This window comes from Oryx dammah, unplaced genomic scaffold, assembly GCF_014754425.2.
Source record: "Oryx dammah isolate SB20612 unplaced genomic scaffold, SCBI_Odam_1.1 HiC_scaffold_16, whole genome shotgun sequence".
Classification (NCBI taxonomy): Eukaryota; Metazoa; Chordata; class Mammalia; order Artiodactyla; family Bovidae; genus Oryx; species Oryx dammah.
The window spans coordinates 2,272,176-2,292,445 of record NW_024070200.1 but is presented as its reverse complement, the minus strand read 5'-3'; the positions used below and the strand labels follow the sequence as shown (position 1 = coordinate 2,292,445).

Below are 20,270 nucleotides of genomic sequence, written 5' to 3'. Positions count from 1 at the left end.
TCCTTGGTGTGTATGCCCAGCAGTGGGATTGCTGGGTCATACGGCAGTTCTATTTCCAGTTTTTTAAGGAATCTCCACACTGTTCTCCATAGTGGCTGTTCTAGTTTGCATTCCCATCAAGAGTGTAAGAGGTTCCCTTTTCTCTGTACCCTCTCCAGCGTTCACTGTTTGTAGACGTTTTGATAGCAGCTGTTCTGACTGGTACCTCATTGTGGCTTTGATTTGCGTTTCTCTGATAACTAGTGATGTTGAGCATCTTTTCACGTGTTTGTTAGCCATCTGTGTGTCTTTTGCACCTGTTCTCTTACACGTCCAAGCTCATCCTACCCACACGTGCGAGTCACAAAGTGATGAGCTGACACTGCAAGTGAGCCCCAGCTCCAGTCAGAACCAACAGCTGACAAGAACACGGGGACCAAGAGTCACCCCCAAACCTATGTCAGCAGCCCCAGTGGGGAGGGCTGCATACCAGCACCTGCTGCCTGACGTGACCGCCTGGGAAACGTGACAGAAAAGCCACTCAGGTCACGGCTCCAATGTTCTGAATTCCCCCAGTTTCTTATTCTTACCTATAATCCAAGATGGAAAACCCCCATTTCATAATAAGCCAAGTGAAGAAAATAAGCACGCTATCTGCTCAGAGGGAAAAAGTTCACCTGATGATCACACTGAAACCAACTCTCGGTTTTATCGTCAAACGCACATTTAGGCAACGACAGTCCCAGAGAGCCTTACTCGTTTTCAGTGGTTGCACCCGGGACCGGCCGGCGGGGCCCACACTTACCAGGTAGTTCTCGTCCTGGAAGGCGTAGTGCAGCGTGGTGATCCACTGACAGTCCCCGTTCACCAGCACGTCGCGCTCCTCCCGGAAACAGGCCGTCTGTGAAGTGGGGAGAGAGCCAGGCTGTGTCCACTGGGATGGCGCCTGCAAGGCGCAGCCCCGAGCGGACGCAGGCTCCAAGGCCACGGCCCCTGCCCTGCAGTGGACAGAGGCTCTGAGGGGACACAGGCTCTGAGTGGACAGAGGCACTGAGCAGACGCAGGCTCTGAGGCCACAGCCCCCGCCCTCCAGACCTGCAGTGGATGGAGGCTCTGAGCGGACGCTGGCTCCGAGGCCACAGGCCCCCCACCCCAGGACGCAGGGACGAGGTTCGTGGTGTCTCCCCGTGAGGGCTCCCACAGCAGCAGAGGGATCTCTGCTCTCTCCTGCCCCCATGGCCCCACCCCGAGTGTGTTGGGGCTGCTGAGAGGTCACCTCCCCCCAGGGGGCTCGAATCCACCCCTGCACACGCCCCTTCCAGGGCCAACACATGAGATTCAGCCCAGCTCACACTTGGACTTAGTGCATAGTATGCCAATTATAGGTTCTGTGTAACCAGGTTTAAATTTAGAAAGCAATATTCAACTCTTTAAACGTGCTCATGCACCATGACTAGTGTGATAAGGTGAGTCATCTACCCCTACAGCTTTTATAATTTTTAACGTTTACCCTACACACTCCTCACTCGAGATTAACAAGTTACATTACATACGGCCCAACTAGCTTCTTTCATAAATCAATCACTTCCGTAAAAATTTAAACTTCAATAGAATTTTCTACTAGTATTTCTTTCCCCGTGTACTTTATTTGGTACCTAAACTTTCATTTAACAGTAGCTTTTCCCCCAAGAACTGCTCCAGTGATTTTCCTGTGTTCACCAACCTGCCAGCGATGACAGGAAGGGCTGCGGGGGCTGTTGGTGATGGGTGACGATGGAGAGGGGAGAGGCGGAGTGGACGGGGCGGGGCCGGGGGGGAGACGCGGAGTGGACGGGGGGGGGGGGGGGGGGGGGGCCCCCCGGCCCGGGCGGGGGGGGGGGGGGGGCCCCAGAGAAGGCCGAGTCATGGGACACCTGCATTTCGAGCCCACGTGACCACAACACTGGTGACAACTCAGTCAACCAACACACGCTTGAGTAATGCCACGTGTAAGACCTTGTGATGGGTGCTGCAGCTGGAAAGAGGACACGAGTGTGGACAGGGGAGGGGAGAAGCCACATGTGCTTTAAGAGGACGGAGCTGGGTGGCCAGCAGGGTGCTGAGGCGGGAGCCCCGGAGAGGGAGGAGGGACGGCCTGCGCTCAGGAGAGCCGCGTGGCCATCAGCAGCGCCGTGTACTGTCCACACAGCGTGACCACTCGTATGGGCAGATAAACATTCACGAAAACAGCAAAGGGGCCACCTGGAGTTACCAGGAGGGGTCAGAGTGAAGGGATGAGAAGGAATTTCCAGAGGAGAAGGTGGTGGTTCTGGAGGGGGGGTCCCCGGGGCAGACAGAGGGCAGCAGCGGCCTGGAGCAGGGTGGAGGGGGCAGGGAGAGGGAGGCCAGGGCCATGAAACAGCGGCCACCCAGGTGGACAAGGAACAAAGAAACAGGCTGCCCTGCAGCGGTCACCTACTTTCATTTATAACCTTCCCTCCCCTAGAGGAGGGAGGGCAAAACATTCCCAGATTCAAGAATCCCTTCTGTACCGGGAGCAGAACTGAGATAAGATGCCCAAGGGTTTTTTCCTGGCTGCATGAGGGTTTTTTCCTGTTTTTTTCCAGGCCCATGACAGCTCAGCTCCTCGACAGGGGCTGAACCCACGCCCCGCGCAGTGGAAGCTCGGAAGTCCTAATCACTGGACCACCGCCCCCAAAGACACACCGGAGGGGGCTCTTGAGAGCCACCTGGCAAGGAGCCGACACCGGGAGGGGCAGGTGGGAGGGGCTGAGGGCCTGCTGACAGAAAGCAGCGGCTCTCATCAAGGAGGGAAGGACAGACAGATGGAAGGAAGGACAGACAGATGGAAGGAAGGACAGACAGAAGGAAGGAAGGTCCAGACGCGCAGGACTGCGGTTCTTACCCGCTGGGCTCCGTCAGACCTTCCCTGACATAGACACTGCCTGTTTACGGATTTACAAGGCACCACACTTACCTCTGCTCTTTTCAGCATTTCCCACTTGTTGAGGATTTTCATGGCGTATATTCGTTCAGTGTTCTTCATTTTGACAACAGCAACCTGTCATACAAATTAGAGTTCAACAAAAATTCAGTTAACGAAGCACAAAAGGTCAGCAGCACATTTCATTAATTACAGACAAAACTTAACTGCCTGGAAACCCTGGAAAATGAGCTGTTAAGGAAAGTAAAGTTTTCTATATAAGTAAAGATTTGCCATTTTAAGCATCAAAACTTGATTTTAGGACTTCCCTGGTGACACAATGGGTAAGACTCCACCTGCCAACGCCGGGGACACAGATTCAATCCCTGGTCTGGGAAGGCTGCATGTGCCTCGGGGCAACTAAAGCCCGTGTGCGACAACCCCCAAGCCCGCGCCCCGCGCCCGGCCACAGGGGAGGCCACCGCAGGGAGAAATCTGAGCACCACACCCAAGAGCAGCCCCTGCTCTCTTGCAGCTAGAGAAAGCCTGAGCAGCAACAAAGGTCCAGTGTAAACAAAAATAAAAATAAATTGATTAAAAAAAGTCAGTTCTAGCCACGAGGCCTGAATGACTGCAGTCACGGGCTAAGCCCCCATCACTTCGGAGCTGAAGCACCGGAGCACGCGGCCTGCCAGCCTCTCTCTGGGGTCTGCGCATTTGCACAGCGATGGCTTTGCATTCTGTCAGGGGCTCCCAAGCTCCCCTCTGGGGCTTCATCTCCCTGCACACCCACCCACTCCCACCTCCCAGCCATGCATACGCCAGGACTCGCCTCCGAGATTTTTTCTTCACGAGGTGGTGAGTAACTGGGATAGGGGATGTCTTCCTCTTATCTCACTGTTCACTGAACCCAGTGGGCAAGGCGCGAGTGGCTGACGCTCTCTCTGGGCTGGCGCAGCAGCCCTACCGCAGACCATCACATAGCTCCAAGGGCTTTTCAGGTGGAGCTTATGGACGAGAAAAGTGGCCCATGGGGTATGTCAGTGCTATATGTGGTCTCAGCTGTTACATAACCATGTATTTACAAAACGTGGGGTGAGAGGCCGTGGGACAAGAGAGCCTGACCACCACTCTCAGCTAATTTGCTCTTTCCCTACGGGGGCTCCAAAGTGTAACCTGGGCAGATTCACTTCTTTGTGCCTCAGTTTCTACAACTAGGAAATGGACAACAGCAGGACTGTCCTAAGACTGATGTGTGAATCAAAAGTCTCGACACGTTCAACATGGCTCAGGATGGTTTAGGCACATAGTTATTAGCCCTTGGCATGCTGGCTGTCAGCCATATTCTTCAAGGTACAACTCAAATGCCACCTCGTCCAGCAAGTCCTCTTGGACTTCTGGTCCCCATCAAATCTAAGATGAATTCTTCCATCGCTGCACATGAGAAGTGATGTCTGCACCATCGTATGGCACACCCTACCCTATATAAATAAACCACTCGTTGCCCTAAGTCCCCATCACAAAACCATAAGCAGTGATACTGACCCCTGCACCTGGGCTCTGGTGCCAGGGGCTGCCACACACAGGGATGGGACAGAGTTCCAAAAGCGAAACACTTATTCCCCTGCTTTCTAAACACCACCACACAGCAACATCATCGCAGCAACCACAGGAGCCGACACGCACAAAACACCGCTTGTGTCCGGGGCTGCGCCGAGCAGCAGACCCACTCTCTCTCAGCTCACCCTCTCCACAGTCCTAGATGGTGGCTACTTCTAATAACGTCACAGGTGTGCCATCTGAGGTGCAGAGCCTCACTCCCTCAGGCGTGTGCTGGGAAGGACTGTCTTACAACAATGGTCACAATTAGATAGAATCCTCCCAGAGCCTGCAGAGGGTCGGAGGTACGTGCCCTGCACTGCTGGGCTCCTGGCCAGGGTCCCCTCCATACGAGTGCCCACGACCACCCTCTGGCCCTCACCCCCCTCACCCCGTCACCGCCACTCCAAGGGCCGCTCCCCTCGTAGCACACCTAAGTGGCTGTCTGTCCACTGCCGGTTCAGAAACCACTGACCAAACCTGCTACAACTCTGAATAAATTAAGAATAACAACAAATAATAACAACAAATGCACATTTAGTGGGCTCTCCAACATGTCTAAGAACAGGAACTCTGGACACACACACTGCCATCATGTGAGGAGTGTCTATCTCTTCCTGGGAATTAGCTATAATCTGAGAGGGTAAGATATTAAGTGGAAAAAAAACTACTAGTACTTAGAACAGAAATGGTCTAACCTGGTAAGCAAGGTAGAGCTGCTAACCTTTGAGAAAAAGAATGAGATTCTGAAAATGACAAGCATCACTGACGATCCAGACCTTGCCGGGAATGAGACGCAGACCACCAGAGAGTGTGGCTCTAGAGAAGAGCTCTGCCAAGGCACAGAAAACTTTCAGATAACACACAAGATGGTTCTGATAAAACACACACGCACAGAGGCAGGGAAGAGGGGGGAGGGAGCTCAGTCGAGAGCAGCACAGCTATAAAATGATCAAGAAAATGAGATAAAACGTCAACAAAAGGGCATCTGAGTAAAGGGCTGAACCGATCTCTGAACCGTTCTATGCACACAGCTGTTCTCTTAATTTGAACATGTTTCTAAACAAAGCTTTCACAGCTTTGCTTCTTTAAGTCATCCTAGAAACAAGGGGCAGCAAGGCAGGGTGGCTGGACACATGGGCTTTGCGTCAGGCACAGGGGTCAGTGCTGCCCACACCGTCCACCCAGGGTCAGGCCCCTGCTCTGCGCCTCAGCCTAGCATCTTCTCCGTGTCTGTGAAAGCACGTGAGAAGTACACGGTCACCCTCGGGGACCTGCTGTCATGTCCAAAGCCACGGCCCTGGGCACCACACCTTGGAAGCCGGGGAGTGGGCCCCCACTGCAGATCCAGGGTCAGAGGAACCTCTCGGGCTGCTTCTCCACACTGAGGGGAGGACGGAGACGTGTTCAAAGCTCAGGAACAAGCCAACACCCTGAGACTCCAAGCCCTGGATGAATAATAACCTATTCGCTGAGCTCTGCTACAATTCTGAGATAAGAGGGACATACTCCACTCCAAGCGGACTCTGTGAGTTCTTTGTACAGGCAGGGCTCTTGAACAGTGCCGCCATGGTGTCAAAGGCACAGGTGCACATCCCTGTCTATGCACGGGTGCACACAGCCCTGTCTGTGTATGGGTGTACACACCCGTCTGTGTATGGGTGTATACACCCCTGTCTATGCACGGGTGCACACAGCCCTGTCTGTGTATGTGTGTACACACACCTGCCTATGCACGGGTACACACACCCCTGTCTACACACAGGTACACAAACCTGTCTGTGTACAACTGCACACACAAGGCAGATCTGCAGAGACTCTCCCCTATCCCTGGCTCGTCACGAGGAAGCAATCATTCAATTAGAACCACGTGTGAAGAACACTTAGGACACAACAAGGATTAGGGCATTCCCATTCCCACGATCCGCTTGATGCTCTGGACACAGAGAAGCTGAAACGGGGCCACATTTCAGGCACGTGTTGACAAGACCACTCCGGGAGGAATGGCAGTGGTAGGAAGGTGAGCCGCAGAGCCCGGAACTCCAGCTGCACTGGCAAGGGCAGCACCCATGTGCAGCGAGACGACGGACACAGGATGCCTGGCCACAGAAGCTGGGTGAGGAGGGCTGGTGTGGGGGCCCAGGGAGGGCTGACTGCCTCATAGAGAAGCTGCTAAACCTGGAGAGGGAGCCAGGGCTGGACTCCAAGGATGCGTCGTCTCTCTTCATCCGGGAGGAACTGAAAAGTGATTGATGTTATCTTCTTTGAAAATTGGAAACCGACTTTTGCATTAAGTTCTTTGGCAAAAAAGAGCACTAAAAACAACTTGTCAACTATTCTGGCACAACAACTTCCTCCCTTGTGCTTTTGTTTTCTCCCCCCGAAGGCCATCCCTGTCCTGCCCTGGGCTCTCCTCCTGCCCCCCACCCCACCACCCTACAGGGCTTGCTGTCAGTGTGGAGCTCTGCGTGGCCAGCACTGTGCCCAGCAGACCGCCCCGCTCCTGGTAGGGGCGACAGTCGGTGGAAGGGTGTCCTGAACTGAGCTGGATTTCAGTCTGAAGAGAGATCTGCTGTTTCTCCACGGAGCTCACTTTTTCCCCTGCTCGGGGAGGGCAGGGCTCCCAGGAGGTGGGGGCTCTGAGGAGAAAAGGGAAGGACTTCTTCAGGAATAGGATGCTCCGTACTGACTGGGGAGCTGGTTGCAGAGAAGCAGATGGCTGTCATAACTAGAACTGTTCACCCAGATCTGTGCAGAACTGTTCACCCAGATCTGTGCATCTCATGGGGAGGTACACCTCAGTATCTGAAAGCAACAGCCAACATCCCCCTGTCCCACCCCAGCCCACAGCTGGTCTGGAGTCGCCCTGGGTCTGAGCTGCCCCTAGTGGCAGGCCACCCCCTCCCCCTGCGGCCTGGAGAGATCCGCTCTCAGGGCTGGCTGGGGAGAGGAAGGTATGAGGATGACAGGGGCCCCACAGAGCGTGGGCCGGGGTCTGACCCGAGGCCGGGGGTTTCCAAGGGAAAAACAGGACCGCGACACACAGCTGCCCACATTTAGGCCGGCAGGCCAGGCTTTCCCATGCAGGTGTTCTGAAGGCATTTCCACAGCAGCTCTCTCCTCCTGGGTGTTCTACTAAAGCCTGCAGATACAGCGCGGCTGTCACCAGGTGCTGGCAGCGCAAGAATCATAAAAAACACTGGAATGTTTTCTAAAACAGATGCCAGTCCGCAGCAGTCATGAGAAACTCCAGGGCAAAGAAGCCATCTCATTAAATGCTGCTCTGCTTCCTTTCGTGTGTATCTCGCCCCATGTTAAGTGTACGCTGCGCATGGCGAACGCTGTCTCACAGTCTGCAGCACTCGAGTCACGTCCAGCAGGATCGCTGGCAAGCAGAGCACACGCGTGGCTGGGACGCGACAGGGCACTTGGCTCACCAACACACGCAGCTCCTGGCCCAGGAGCGCTGAGGCAAATCCGAAGGAACAGCGTGACTGCAGGTCAGTGAAGAGCCCCCTGCGAACGCACCGGATCCTGGCCCGCTGCTGGGCGGCCCGCGGAGGGGGCTGGGTGCGGAGACAGGAGGTCAGCGGCTCCGGCCCGGGTGCACAGACTGCTCCCATCTGCACCCCCAACACACACACACGCCTGGACTCAACCCCACCAGGACCGACAGGCAGCGGGCAGGCTACCAACAGTGAGCACAGCCGAGATGATGGTTCTTTTTTTCTAAAATGACTGCCAAGACTTTTTTCAGCTGACAAATGGATAATTATAAAAACTTACTCTGTAAGAAAGAACTATTCTGGTCCAGACAATATTTAGGGTAATTCACCAGTCACCACCTTTTGTTTTTTTTTTTTCTCCTTAATTCTATCTTTCAGATTTTATCCACCAAGAACTCTCCAAATGATACCAATAATTACCTCATCTCAAAATCAACATACAGGACCTTAGAAACGCTAGATAACAGTTGCTAGGCGAAACTGAAGGATGGGAGGGAGGGGAGGAGGGAGGGAAGAAGTCTACCTTACCTCACCAAAAGCACCTCTTCCGATCACTTTAATGATCTCAAAGTCTTCTCGATGAAGCTGCATCTCCTTCACCAGTTGTGTAAATGGTTTTGCTACAAATGAAAAGAAGTCAAATTAACAATTTGCTCTAATAAGTTGATAACAGATAAAAATTTTACAATTGGGCATTCTAAGAAGTTATATTTTACTTAGAAGCAGTTTACTTTTTAAATGAATACTTTTTAAAACATGCACTATATCTGTAAGGGTTTCCTTGGCAACTCAGTGGTAAAGAATCCACCTGCCAATGTAGGAAAAGGGGGCTCAATCCCTGCAGAAGGAAATGGCAGCCCACTCCAGTACTCTTGCCTGGGAAATGCCATGGACAGCCTGTGGGGTTGCAAAGAGAGTCAGACACAACGTAGCGACTAAACACCAACCTTTGGGAAGGCATGGACAGCTGGAGAATCAGAAGTTACACCAGATTAAGGTGGGCATTCATAGTGGACCCGTATTTCAACACGTGTCATAACAAACACCGTCACAACAAAGGCCCCCTGGGAAACTCAGGGCAGTGGGCCTCTCCCCACTGACCGAGCTGTGGACACTCAACTCTCCTGCAGGGCAGCACAGGCCAGCGGGCCAGATCTGTGAGCTCTGGGTGCCACGCGTCAGCCTGCCGGACTCCAGGCACTCTCCCAACTCCCGGTAACCAGCTTGAGTTGCTGGAGCCCCTGGCGGTGCCGGGGGGCAGGCTGGGAGCACTGCGCCCCCACGCGGGCCGCACGCCATTCTCAAGGTTCACTTCGTGATCATCCACGCTTCAGGGAGAAGAAAACGGAGCCAGGTTCCTGTGCAATGTGGACCAGGTTGGACAGTGTCTCCCCAACAACCTGTGGATGTGATCTGACTTGGAAGCGGGGTCTCTACAGATGTCGTCAAGCTAAGAGGAGGTCCCAAACAGGAACGAGGTGGGCCTAAACCCAGCACGACTGGCATCCGCACAGAAAAAACTAAACCAGAGAGACGACGAGGGGAGTCACGTGAGGATGGAGGCACAGAGCCCAGGGGTTCAGTGACAAGGAAGGGGTGCCCCCAACTGCTGCTGCTGCCAGTCGCTGGGAGAGGGAAGGACAGGCTTTCCCCAAGGGCCTGCAGAAGGAGCACGGCCCCGCTGACCCCGACTTGGGACTTCTGGCCCCAGAGCTGTGGGAGAACAGGAACTCTCTGCTGCTCTGGGGCCCCCAGCTGGTGGTGAGCTCTCAGAGCAGCCCCAGACCCGGGAGCCCCACCGGCGCGGGACACAGCGTGACCACCGTCCGCCCGGCCCTCGCCTGGCCCGTCACAGCGCTCACACCCTCAGGCCTGCAGTCCTGTGTCTGGTCGACCTGGACCTGTTCTCCACAGCTCTCTCTCAGGTCCTCCACGATGACAGCTTCGCCAGCACTGCCCTGGGGGGACGTGGGCAAACGTATGAAGGCTCTCTCTGGGTTATCTGTTATAACTGCACGTGCACCTACATTTCAGTTCAGCTCAGTTCAGCCGCTCAGTTGTGTCCGACTCTCTGCGACCCCATGAATCGCAGCACGCCAGGCCTCCCTGTCCATCACCAACTCCCGGAGTTCACTCAGACTCACGTCCATCGAGTCCGTGATGCCATCCAGCCATCTCATCCTCCGTCGTCCCCTTCTCCTCCTGCCCCCAATCCCTCCCAGCATCAGAGTCTTTTCCAATGAGTCAACTCTTCGCATGAGGTGGCCAAAGTACTCGAGTTTCAGCTTTAGCATCATTCCTTCCAAAGAACACCCAGGGCTGATTTCCTTCAGAATGGACTGGTTGGATCTCCTTGCAGCTACATTATCTCCCCTCAAATCCTGCAAATCTCATCTTTTCTGGACTTCCAATTGAGCTCCACATTCTTAATTTAACTCAATTATTTCCTCCTTAAATAGCTGCTTAGTCCACCAAGGTTTGACAAGCAAGGTTTGCTGATCCAAGGAACAAAGAGCAGCAGAAGGTTCTTGGCTCCTGCTGGTGGTAAATTACCACCGCCGCCACTGTAAATATCCATCAGCACTTAGATTAGGGAACAGAACACACCGGGTCTGAATTATTTAGGGGCGAAAAGCAAGGCTAAAGAAAACTCTTGAGCTAGAACTTAAAAGGTCACCTATGGCGCCTCATGATCTATTTCAAACATCACCCAAAATATCCATTCTCAGGAATCCTCAAGGAAATGCGGACTTTCAACAGCCACTGAAGACCATCACCTCTTTCGGCATCTTCTGGGGGAACCAAATGGTACCTTCGTTTTATTGTGAAGAAGACACTCCCGGCAAAGCTGACGTGCCCAGCACATCCTCCCCCAGCAGAAGAGCAAGCCTGGGAAGGCGATGCTGCGGCACTCCCGGGAAGGAGCGGAGCCTTGCACAAGTGGCGTGTGCCCGGCAGATGCTCCTCCTGGTGGGGGCTCCATGCAGCACAGGACACTCTGCTGCAAAACCCCGGAGACTCACGCAGCCTGCAGCCCGCTGTCATAAATGCGCAGGCCCAACAGCAGTGTTCATGGAGGTCAAAGACAACTCACCCCTAACTGTGCTGCAAATCCTTGTAACTTCCCATGTTCCCATTCCAGCCCTTGATTGTAGACACAGTAAATGTCCATACAGCTATTTTCCATATTTTGCTTTCAATTTCTCATGTTTTTCATCTTTCTAAACCACTCAACTATCGTTTTAACAGTTGCATAATATTTCAGTAAGCTGACACACCCACAACTTAAAATTGTGTCTACCTAATGCAGAGCTTAAAGGTTTACTTCTTTAAAATTATTTCCTTATGATGAATAAATTTGCAGGAAACTTTTCATACGCACAGATTTTTCTTTCTTTTTTTTAAACTATTTTAAGTAAATTTTAGGATGAAATTCCAGAACTCTCCTCTGGGTGCTAGTATTTTTTCTGGTTCCTAACCTGTCTTCCACCCCACACTGATGCCTTGTCTTCCTTTGAAATTAAAACATTCTTTGATGCCTGGTGAGGTAATGTTCTCCCATATCCGGCTGTATGCCCTGGGATGTTAACTATCCATTCATGACATCTGCTCATTGACCTCATGACCTCATGACATCTGCCTCACCCTTTTTAATCAACTGTACTTAAGTACTTTACTTTGGTTTTGTCAGACAGAATGACTGTAAACACCAGGCCTCCACTCTGCTGCCTCTTTTCATCCGAATTGCGCTTTTATTTTATGGCAATTATTACTTTTAATAAAACCAACTTCACTTTTCCTGTAATTCTATTCTTACGGCTTAGAAAGTTGTAATTCTTTAATAAAGATCTGATGGTCAACCCTATTTTTGGCTAAACAGCTTTTTAAAACAGTCAACCCATCATTCATCTGTTGCTCAGAGTACTCCGGAACCTGGTGAGAAGTGTCTGTCTTAATTTCCAGTGGTGACTATCTGTAAGCAGGTGAACAGTCCAGGGAAACATCCCCAAGTTTTGCTCACACCTCCCGTATCGGCAGGAGGCGGCCACGCGGCTGTGGGACCAGGAACGTCCTGGTTTCCTTCCATCAGGGGAGTCAAGTTCTAAGTGGGACACCTGGTAGCTCTGCTACCTTAGAAAAGGCATCTGCTCCTCTGACTAAATTTTTCATAAAACAGGCCAAAAGCCCCTTCTCCTCAGGGACCCATCAGCAGGGGCTGAGGCAGGGAGGTGGGAGGCCCCTGTGGCGGAGGAGCCCCAGCCGGCTCTCTCGGCGCCTCTTCTTTCCACATCAACGGTTCTACTTGATGCTCCTCAAGTTGTCCTTTTACTTTCTTGATGGAACAATTTTTATTGCTTATGCATTCTTGCTCTGAACAACTTCCCTGAAATGCATGACCACAGATTTATCAGGTCCAGTCTGATAAACAGGGGAAGAACCATGGAAACGCCCCAAATGAAAGCTTGAAAAGATAAAGGAAGACTCAAGCAATAGGAAGTTAACTATGAGAACAAAATCTAATTTTTAAAATAAAGAGCACTAAAAAGAATCCAGAAGGAAAGCGTTATTTCTGAAGAATCCTAAATATTTTCAAACAGTTCTGAAGACACAGTAAAAATGTTACAGTGCTAGGTAAAAATCATTGAGACTGCATTAGCTAGAACCCGAACAGAAAACTGCCTCAGAGCAGCAGGCCCCTACAACCACAGCAGCCCTGAGAGGCCAGAAGGGACTGAGGAAGACAAGGAAAGGGGAGAGAGCCACCTTTCCAAAAGGGCGCCAGTGTCAGCTCAGAGACCAGGGGAGCCCGCCACCCGGACCAGGCAGCATCTAGAGACAGAGCCCACGGGGGTGTTCGAGAAAAATGTAACAGACAGGGCTGGTGGCTAGGTAACTGAAAAGATGGAAGTGCGCGGGATTATCATGAAACAGCAGGGGCAGGAAGCAGCCGATACACCCGGGGACCAGGAGAACCACAGGGAGAAGCAGGACTGGTGAGGCTGGGCACAGGGCTCCGCACAGCGGGGACTCGGAGGGTGGGCGGCAGCCGGGCTGGCCGCCGGGGTCTCTGAGCACAAAGGCAGGTCATAGGGGCTGGAGGCCTGCAAGCTGAGAGGGGCACTGGCCAGCTGCTGCTGGGGTCTCTGCAAGCATGGGAAAACACCCAAACCGGGGCCCGCTGCCCACGACCGGAAGACACTTCCTGCCAGGAAGAAGCTGGGGGCCAGGTGTCCCCTGCAGAGGTGAGCCCAGATTCAACTCTGAAACTCGGGAAGGAGTCTGGGCTGCGCCGAGCCCTCTGCCCAGGGTTCACAAATGCCCCGAAGGAAGAGGAGCCGGCAGGAAGCTGCCAGGCCCTTCTCCCTCCTCCAGCCCCCTCCGTCTCCCTCCAGGGCGCCCTGGGCAGAGCCCAACAAGGAGCAGGGTTAGAGCCCAAACTGGGCGATGCTGGGGTGAGGAAGACATCCATGCTGGGGACACGGTTGGGGACACGGTAACAGTAGGGATAGGGGACTTGTTACACAGAAAGCCTGATATCCTCAGTAACCAGACCCAGGACCATAGGAGCCAGGGCCACGACTGTCAGAAAAGGGAGAACAAAGGCCCCGCAGTACTGGATTAGAAGTGGAGGCAGCAGTGGGAACTCACGGCTTTCAATGTGTGGATGTAATGGGTGTGCAAACACACACAGAAGCCGTGCTCTGTCTCCATGGAGGGCCAGGAGGCAGCATCACCCCAACAAGAAGCATCATTAGGAAAGATCTTGGTTTCTAAACACCATTCTCCAGCTAAGGAACCAGGGCTCCTCCATCGATTCCAGAGCTGGTTCAGGCAAGCACAGGTGAGCCTGGAGCCCCCTGCTGTGCCCGAACGCAAGCAAGCACTCAAAGAATGAGAGTGAATGGAGACAAACAGTCACAGTCACAGATCATCCCACCCATTAAATAAAACAAGCTCAGGAATACACACGGATAATAAGTTAATCAAGCAGTTTTAAAATCTGATGAGAAATGGGATATTTACAGTTTCAAAGTACATCCAAACGGATCCTAATGGATCAGAGATACAGCGACCTCACAGTGCAGCCTGGCCGACAGGCTGCAGACCTGGGGATCCGAGTGAGACTGCACCACCCAGGGGACACAATGAGAATCACCGCGTTCTGGACCCTGAACTCAACCACGAGGACACAGGAGGGAAGCCTAAACTGTGGAGATAGTCCACGAAATGACTGGCCTACAGAGGGCTCAGCCGTGACAGTTAGGCGAGGCCAGGCACATCCCCGCAAAGGGAGGGAGACAGGACGGAAGCACAGAGGGGCTGGGATCTCGGCCCCTCTGCTGCAGGAGAAGGTGGGATGGCAGGCCTGGGGGACTGCCATGCTAAGTCCTGATCTGGGGGTGCAGACAGCGGGGTCCAGGGAACACACACTCAGCCTTCAAGGGGGGGTTATGTAAGCAACTCACCCTCAAATTGTTGAGGGAATTCTTTATACTGCTATCTGCAGCTTTTCTGTAAGTTTGAGACTGTTTCAAAAACATTTAACCTCTTTTTAAAGATCATCAGTTGGCATCTGGAGAGCGGGTGGGGCTGTGGGGCAGGCCCGGGCGGGGGGCGCCGCCTCCCACCACGGCAGGAGGAAGCATAGGTGAGGATGACCATGCTGCCCAGGTCACCCTTTGGAAGAGCTGCTGCCTGCGATGTGGGCGGAGCAGGGGGAGGCTCCAGGGCGAGTGGGTGGGGAGACTCCAGGGTGGGGAGACTCTAGGGCGAGCGGGTGGGGAGCAGGGACGGACAGGACCCATGGCTCCTGCTGCAGAGTCGGAGACGGAGAGGAGACCAAACGGACTGTTCTCACAAGAGTCTACTGCTGGTTCATGTTTTCAAACAAGTGTCTCACTTCAGAGCAGCCAGCTGACCCCAGGGTGGCCTCCTATTGGGAAGAAACTGGAGCTCACTGGGAGGGAGCCAGGCAGCAACATTTTGAAGCCTGCTCCACTGTGACTAAGCCTAGAGCTCCGGTGCTCTTCAGAATACAAGACCAGGATTCTATGAGCTGTGCCCAATGGGGAGCAAGCAGCTTGTCACGACACTCTTACAACAGTCAGGTTGCAAAGCAAAATCACAACCAAAACACCATTAGGGATTCATTTTAAACATAATCTATATTAAGATTCTCTCAGAAGTCAGATGTTATGGGTAGCTTGAAGAAAACAGATTCATTGTAATGCTTAAGATAACATTTGCTTTTTCATGGTAATAATGAACCCATAGATTCTGAAGTAAGACAACACAACCACTCCAAACCTTAGAAAAAGTAAGGTGACCTCTCCTCTCATGCCAGCAACCGGCAAACACGGGAGGGCCCTGCGCTGGGGCAGCGCGGCGGGTGCGGGCTGGCCGGCCCGCCAGTGGGGACCCACGCTCAGCGACTGCTGGGGTGGGCACCACTCGGAGCCCCGCCCCACACGCATGGTGGGTGACCTGCAGCTGCAGCCTGAGACCGCCCCCAAGAGCCCCCCCCATCAGGCAGTCACAAAGCCACCCCCCCGCCCTCCGGTGCTGGCCTGCACGCACCCTCCAGCCCTCAGCACCATCTTCTCCCAAACCAGCACTTCCCTGCTGCCGACCCGAGCATCCTTCAACAGAGCTTGCTGCCGCCCCTCCTCCACAACACCCCATGCGCCCCTCAGTCCCACTACACTCATCTTTCAGTGCCTCAGGCCTGAATGTGGTGTTCCGAAGCAGGGCCCCGTGAGGGATACCCCGCCCCCCACAAGTGGAACACAAGGGAACCAGCAAACACAGCTGCCTCAGCAACCAGTCATCAGGAAAGGTGACCATCTCCACTGGGAGCACCTTTATTTTTTTCTAAGAATACATTCAACAACTTGGGATATTTTCCACCAAAAAAAGAATAAAGCTTAGCCCTTAGACAGCTAAACCTTGATTAGGAAAAAAAAATTTCTCATTCTCTTCATTCTTCTACAACCTAATACTCTTCCTACAGAACTTCTCATGATTCTAAAGGGCAATCAATCAACCAACCAAGCAAGGACAACCATTGCCAACTCCAGGGGCAAACGGGGACCCCTGTGCTCCCTCTAAACAGAGAATGGCTTTACCAGGGAGGACTGGGGCAGAGGGAGACACTTTCGCGGAGACTGAGTGAAAATGTGAAATGAGAACCTGATGCCCCACCCTCTGGTTTGTTTATCTAGAGAGGAAAGAGCAGACCAGCTGGACGGGGTGCCGGGAGGGGCGGCCTGGTGTCGCAGGGTGGGGCGTGCTGGGCCCCCACCCCCAGGCCCAGCCTAGGCCCCACGGCACTCACACCCGGGGAACTGGCCTTTCAGACCACCCAGTCCAAACAGTACACGTACCAGGGAGGAAACCGGAGCCCAAGGGCCAGGACACACGCAGAGGATGCGAGGGGCGGCTCTGCTTCCTCTGCGAACAGTCAGCCCCAATCCTAGGGAGGCCCCCCACCCCCACCACTCAAGAGGTGCAGTGATGGGCATCCCACGTGGGGGGGCGGCAGGACAGCACCCCGAGGACCCAAGAGTGTGGCCACCAGAGGACAGTGAAGGGCAAGGCGTGACCTCAGCCCCCTGCGCACCCAGGGCAGGGCTCCCCAGGCCGGGCCCTGACCTAGCCCGGCAGGAAGCAAACGCTCTCCCCAGCACCGGCTCTGGGGAGCTCACGCTTTCAAGATAGGGTGAAGTCTGTCCCCACGGCGCAGATCCGACACCCCAATGGGAGACACATCTATCCCAGAGTTTGTGGAAAATGTGCTTACGTTACATTAAATGGACTTTACTTGTTGTAGCAACAATGATCTTTGGTTAAATGACAGAATACTATACTTCATAAGAAGCTGAGAAAGTGGAAGCTTCCAAGAAGCCCTGTTAACTCCCAAATAAAAATTCTCCAATCATCAACTCTTCAGATAAACTGAAAATCAGGGACTACAATACTGTGAAGTGAACAAACATAAATTTTAACCTAAAGCAGTGTAAGATTTTAGAGGACTGAGAAGAAGTCCTTCAATGCTCTGACTCAGAAGACAAGTAAGGTTCCGACTGAGTCAGTGAAAATCTGAGAAGCAGGGGTGGGGAAGAGGTGGGGAGGCCGCAGTGAGTCAACAAAAAACCAGGAAAAATGTCATTCCAACAGCCTGCTGTTATGTTACGTTATGTTATGTGAAGGAGGCGAGCCTTCCCAGACCGACCCTGGGGTCAGTCACATGACCCTGCATCTTTGCCTCCACTCCAGAGTTGATGGACTGCTTTCCTCAATTCCTCTTCATGTGGTCCCTCTTGCTTTGACGTCACTGCAATAAAATTCTGCTGCCTCCCTGACGGGCATCACTCAGGACTGCCTGCCTTCCTTCCTGCAGCTCCCAGTCAAGGAGGCAGCGACTCTGAGACTGTGAAGTCTTCCGCACGAGCGGCCGTGGCCCTGTCCTTTGGGATTCCTTTGTCAAAGCAAAGACCCGTGTAAAGTGAGTGACCTTCACAACACATCTCTTTTCTAAAGCCAGATCCCTCGAGGATGTGAATACAAATATATGTTTTGTTAAAAAACAAACAAACAAACAAACCAGGGTACAATGCCACGTTATGAAAAAGCCAACAGGCATACGTGGGTTCCCCGCTACCCAAATAGAGTGAGTGCTCCCAGGGAATCTTCCCTGCGGCTTCCCTGGTGGCTCAGATGGTAAACTACTGGCTGCCATGCAGGACACCAGGGTTCAATCCCTGGGTGGGGAAGATCCCCTAGGAGAAGGGAATGGAAATCCTTCCTAAGCCGAGATGCAATCGCCTCAGGACACGTCTGCTAACTGATCCACAGAGCCTACGTAGAGTCACTCACAGACACTGCAGAGCTGGGGGGGGGTCCTGGGGAGGGAGCCCGGCAGGGCCCTCTCAGTGCTGGGGGTGCTGCCTCTATAAACGGTGCTCTGCAACATAAACACTCGTCAGTATTTTCACTTTCTGCCTTTTTTTCCGAAACATGATTGTCCTAGAATTTCTCTTCGTTACCAAGAACAGGTACTAATGTAGGTCCTGCACAAAAACCTAATTTTTGATGAGCAAGGAACACTTGTGCACATGTTGCAAAAATGTGACCTAAGAACAAGAGATGACTGCACGATGCTTCGATGGGTGGACCAGGCAGACCGTGCACATCCAGGCCCTTCTATCTGAGCCACAGTCATCCTGGCCACCTACCTGCTAAATTTAAGAAAAAGAAAATTCAGGAGTACAGAATGTATAGCAGGTAACCAACTGGCGGGGGAGGGGAAAGCTCGCTGAAGATCACTCTCCCGTCATTCAGTAGAAGGCACACCCATGTGGCCAGGCCAACTACAACCACTGTGGGTCCAGAGGTGAAGCCCCAAGAGCACAGGCTGCTGCAGGAGCAGGCTCGCAAGGCATCCCCGAGCTTGTCTCCTCGCCTGTGGACTGAGAGCGAGAGTGTGCATCCAAGGAGATACAGGACCGTGAGACCCGATCAACCCAAGAGCTTTCGGCACTGGGCCAGCACACGGTACGTTCTCACCACTCGGGAGCTCTGTCATTACTACTGGGTGACATGTCTCTTTTTCTTTTTGTTTATATGTCATATTTACCAACAGGTCCCTTGGACTGCAAGGGGATCAAACCAGCCAATCCTAAAGGAAATCAATCCTGAATATTCAACTGCTGAAGCTCCAATACTTTGGCCACTGGATGCCAAGAGCCAACTCATTGGAAAAGACCCTGATGCTGGGAAAGACTGAAGGCAAAAGGAGAAGAGGGCAACAGAGGATGAGATGGTTGGATGGTATCACCAACTTGATGGACATGAGTTTGAGTGAGCTCTGGGAGACACTGAAGGACAGAGGAGCCTGGCGTACTGTAGTCCATGGGGTCATAAAGAGTTGGACATGGCTTAGTGACTTAAGAACTACAACCAGCAAATCAACAAATGACGCCACTGCCTAAATTATCCTAGAATCCAGCTATATTACCAACCAAGAAGGCACACTCACTATGAACAAGCTCGGCCAGGCAGGCTACATGTAGAAGACTCCTGGGTAGCACCCACTAACTGCCACTGAGCAGCCCTGTAAACCAGGTACTCCAAGAGGGCCCTGCAGAGCCCTGGAGGATGGTGTCTCTGGAGAAGGGTGTGACGCGACTCACAGGCACGCCTCACCCAGCAGGGCTGCCATGCAGCAGAGGTGCCTGGAGCTGCTACATTAGTGGAGGGAGAGCAACCTCACCTGCAAGGTCCAGACCGCCCGACAGCTGCCCTTCCGCCTCCCCCACCCCCAGGGAACTAACTGTCGCTGACCCCCCACTTTAATCAGCTTTTCTATCGCTCTCCCTGGACACATCAGAGCAGCTATGACACGTGGGAGGCGTGGCAGAACCTTCTGACTGCTGTAATGACCTTCACATCTCCACACACGTGACTTACTTTCCTTCAGTTTAAGAACCTATTTCTAAACGTAAAACACGAAGGGTCACTAAAGTAAAATTTCTGCCTGAGGCAGAGACCAATAGGCCCCTGGGTCAGGGCTTTCAGCCGCTGTCAGTTTCCCAGACCTGCTCAAAGGCTCGCCATTAATTACAGTAAGGGGACCAGAAAACGCAGGTGCTGAAGACAGGCCTGGATGAGCACAGCGGGTATGTCGCCCTTCTGCTTCTGGGGAAAATGGGACAAAAACCTTTTAAGAGATTCGTATTTTTTTCTGAAGTAGAATTTCTGATATAAGAGTTTTAGCTCTCTTTCTGTTCTGTCTGACCTCATTTTGGTAAGACTGGTAGAGGGCAGAGAAGAGGGCGACGTCTACAGGGAGCGTGACTGTGGAACAGGAACCCCCGACTCAGAGCCTTTCCTAGTGCATCCGCAGCCGAGTGGCCACTGAACAGCAGCCCTGAGCGGGCGCCAGACCTGAGCTGGTATGGGCTGAGCCCCGCGCCCACCACCCCACAGCCCGGCAGCCTCACCCCGTCCTACGAGCAAGAGGACTCTGGATCTGCACCCTCATGCGAGAGCTTCTCGAACCCAAAGCCGGCGCAGCGCCTCAGGTCTGGGTCTCCTCGGGGCCCTGGGGTCAGGTTTCCGGGGCTGGTGGGGAGTGCTGCCTCACCCTTCTGTGTCTTAGATGATCCAAAGGAAGAAAAACGAGGTGCCAGCTAGAAGCTTAGAAAGTGTTAGGGCCGTGTCAGGAGGGTCAGTTCTAGTAATCTTCCCCAAGAGACCACCTA

At 53.1% G+C, this 20,270-nt stretch overlaps 1 protein-coding gene across 3 annotated transcripts in view; it reads right to left on the bottom strand.

Moving 5' to 3' along the window:
• CDC42BPB (CDC42 binding protein kinase beta) overlaps positions 1–20,270 on the bottom strand; it is a 103,290-nt gene that overhangs the window by 55,090 nt on the left and 27,930 nt on the right. For all 3 annotated transcript variants that reach the window (XR_005723831.1, XM_040256868.1, XM_040256869.1), the window contains exons 2-4: positions 8,536–8,627; positions 2,957–3,040; positions 785–880 (exon numbers count right to left, since the gene is read on the bottom strand). Coding sequence is in view for 2 of the 3 variants with exons in the window: in XM_040256868.1 (XP_040112802.1) it covers positions 785–880; positions 2,957–3,040; positions 8,536–8,627 (272 nt within the window). In the remaining variant the exon portion in view is untranslated. The remainder of the gene's footprint in view (positions 1–784; positions 881–2,956; positions 3,041–8,535; positions 8,628–20,270) is intronic.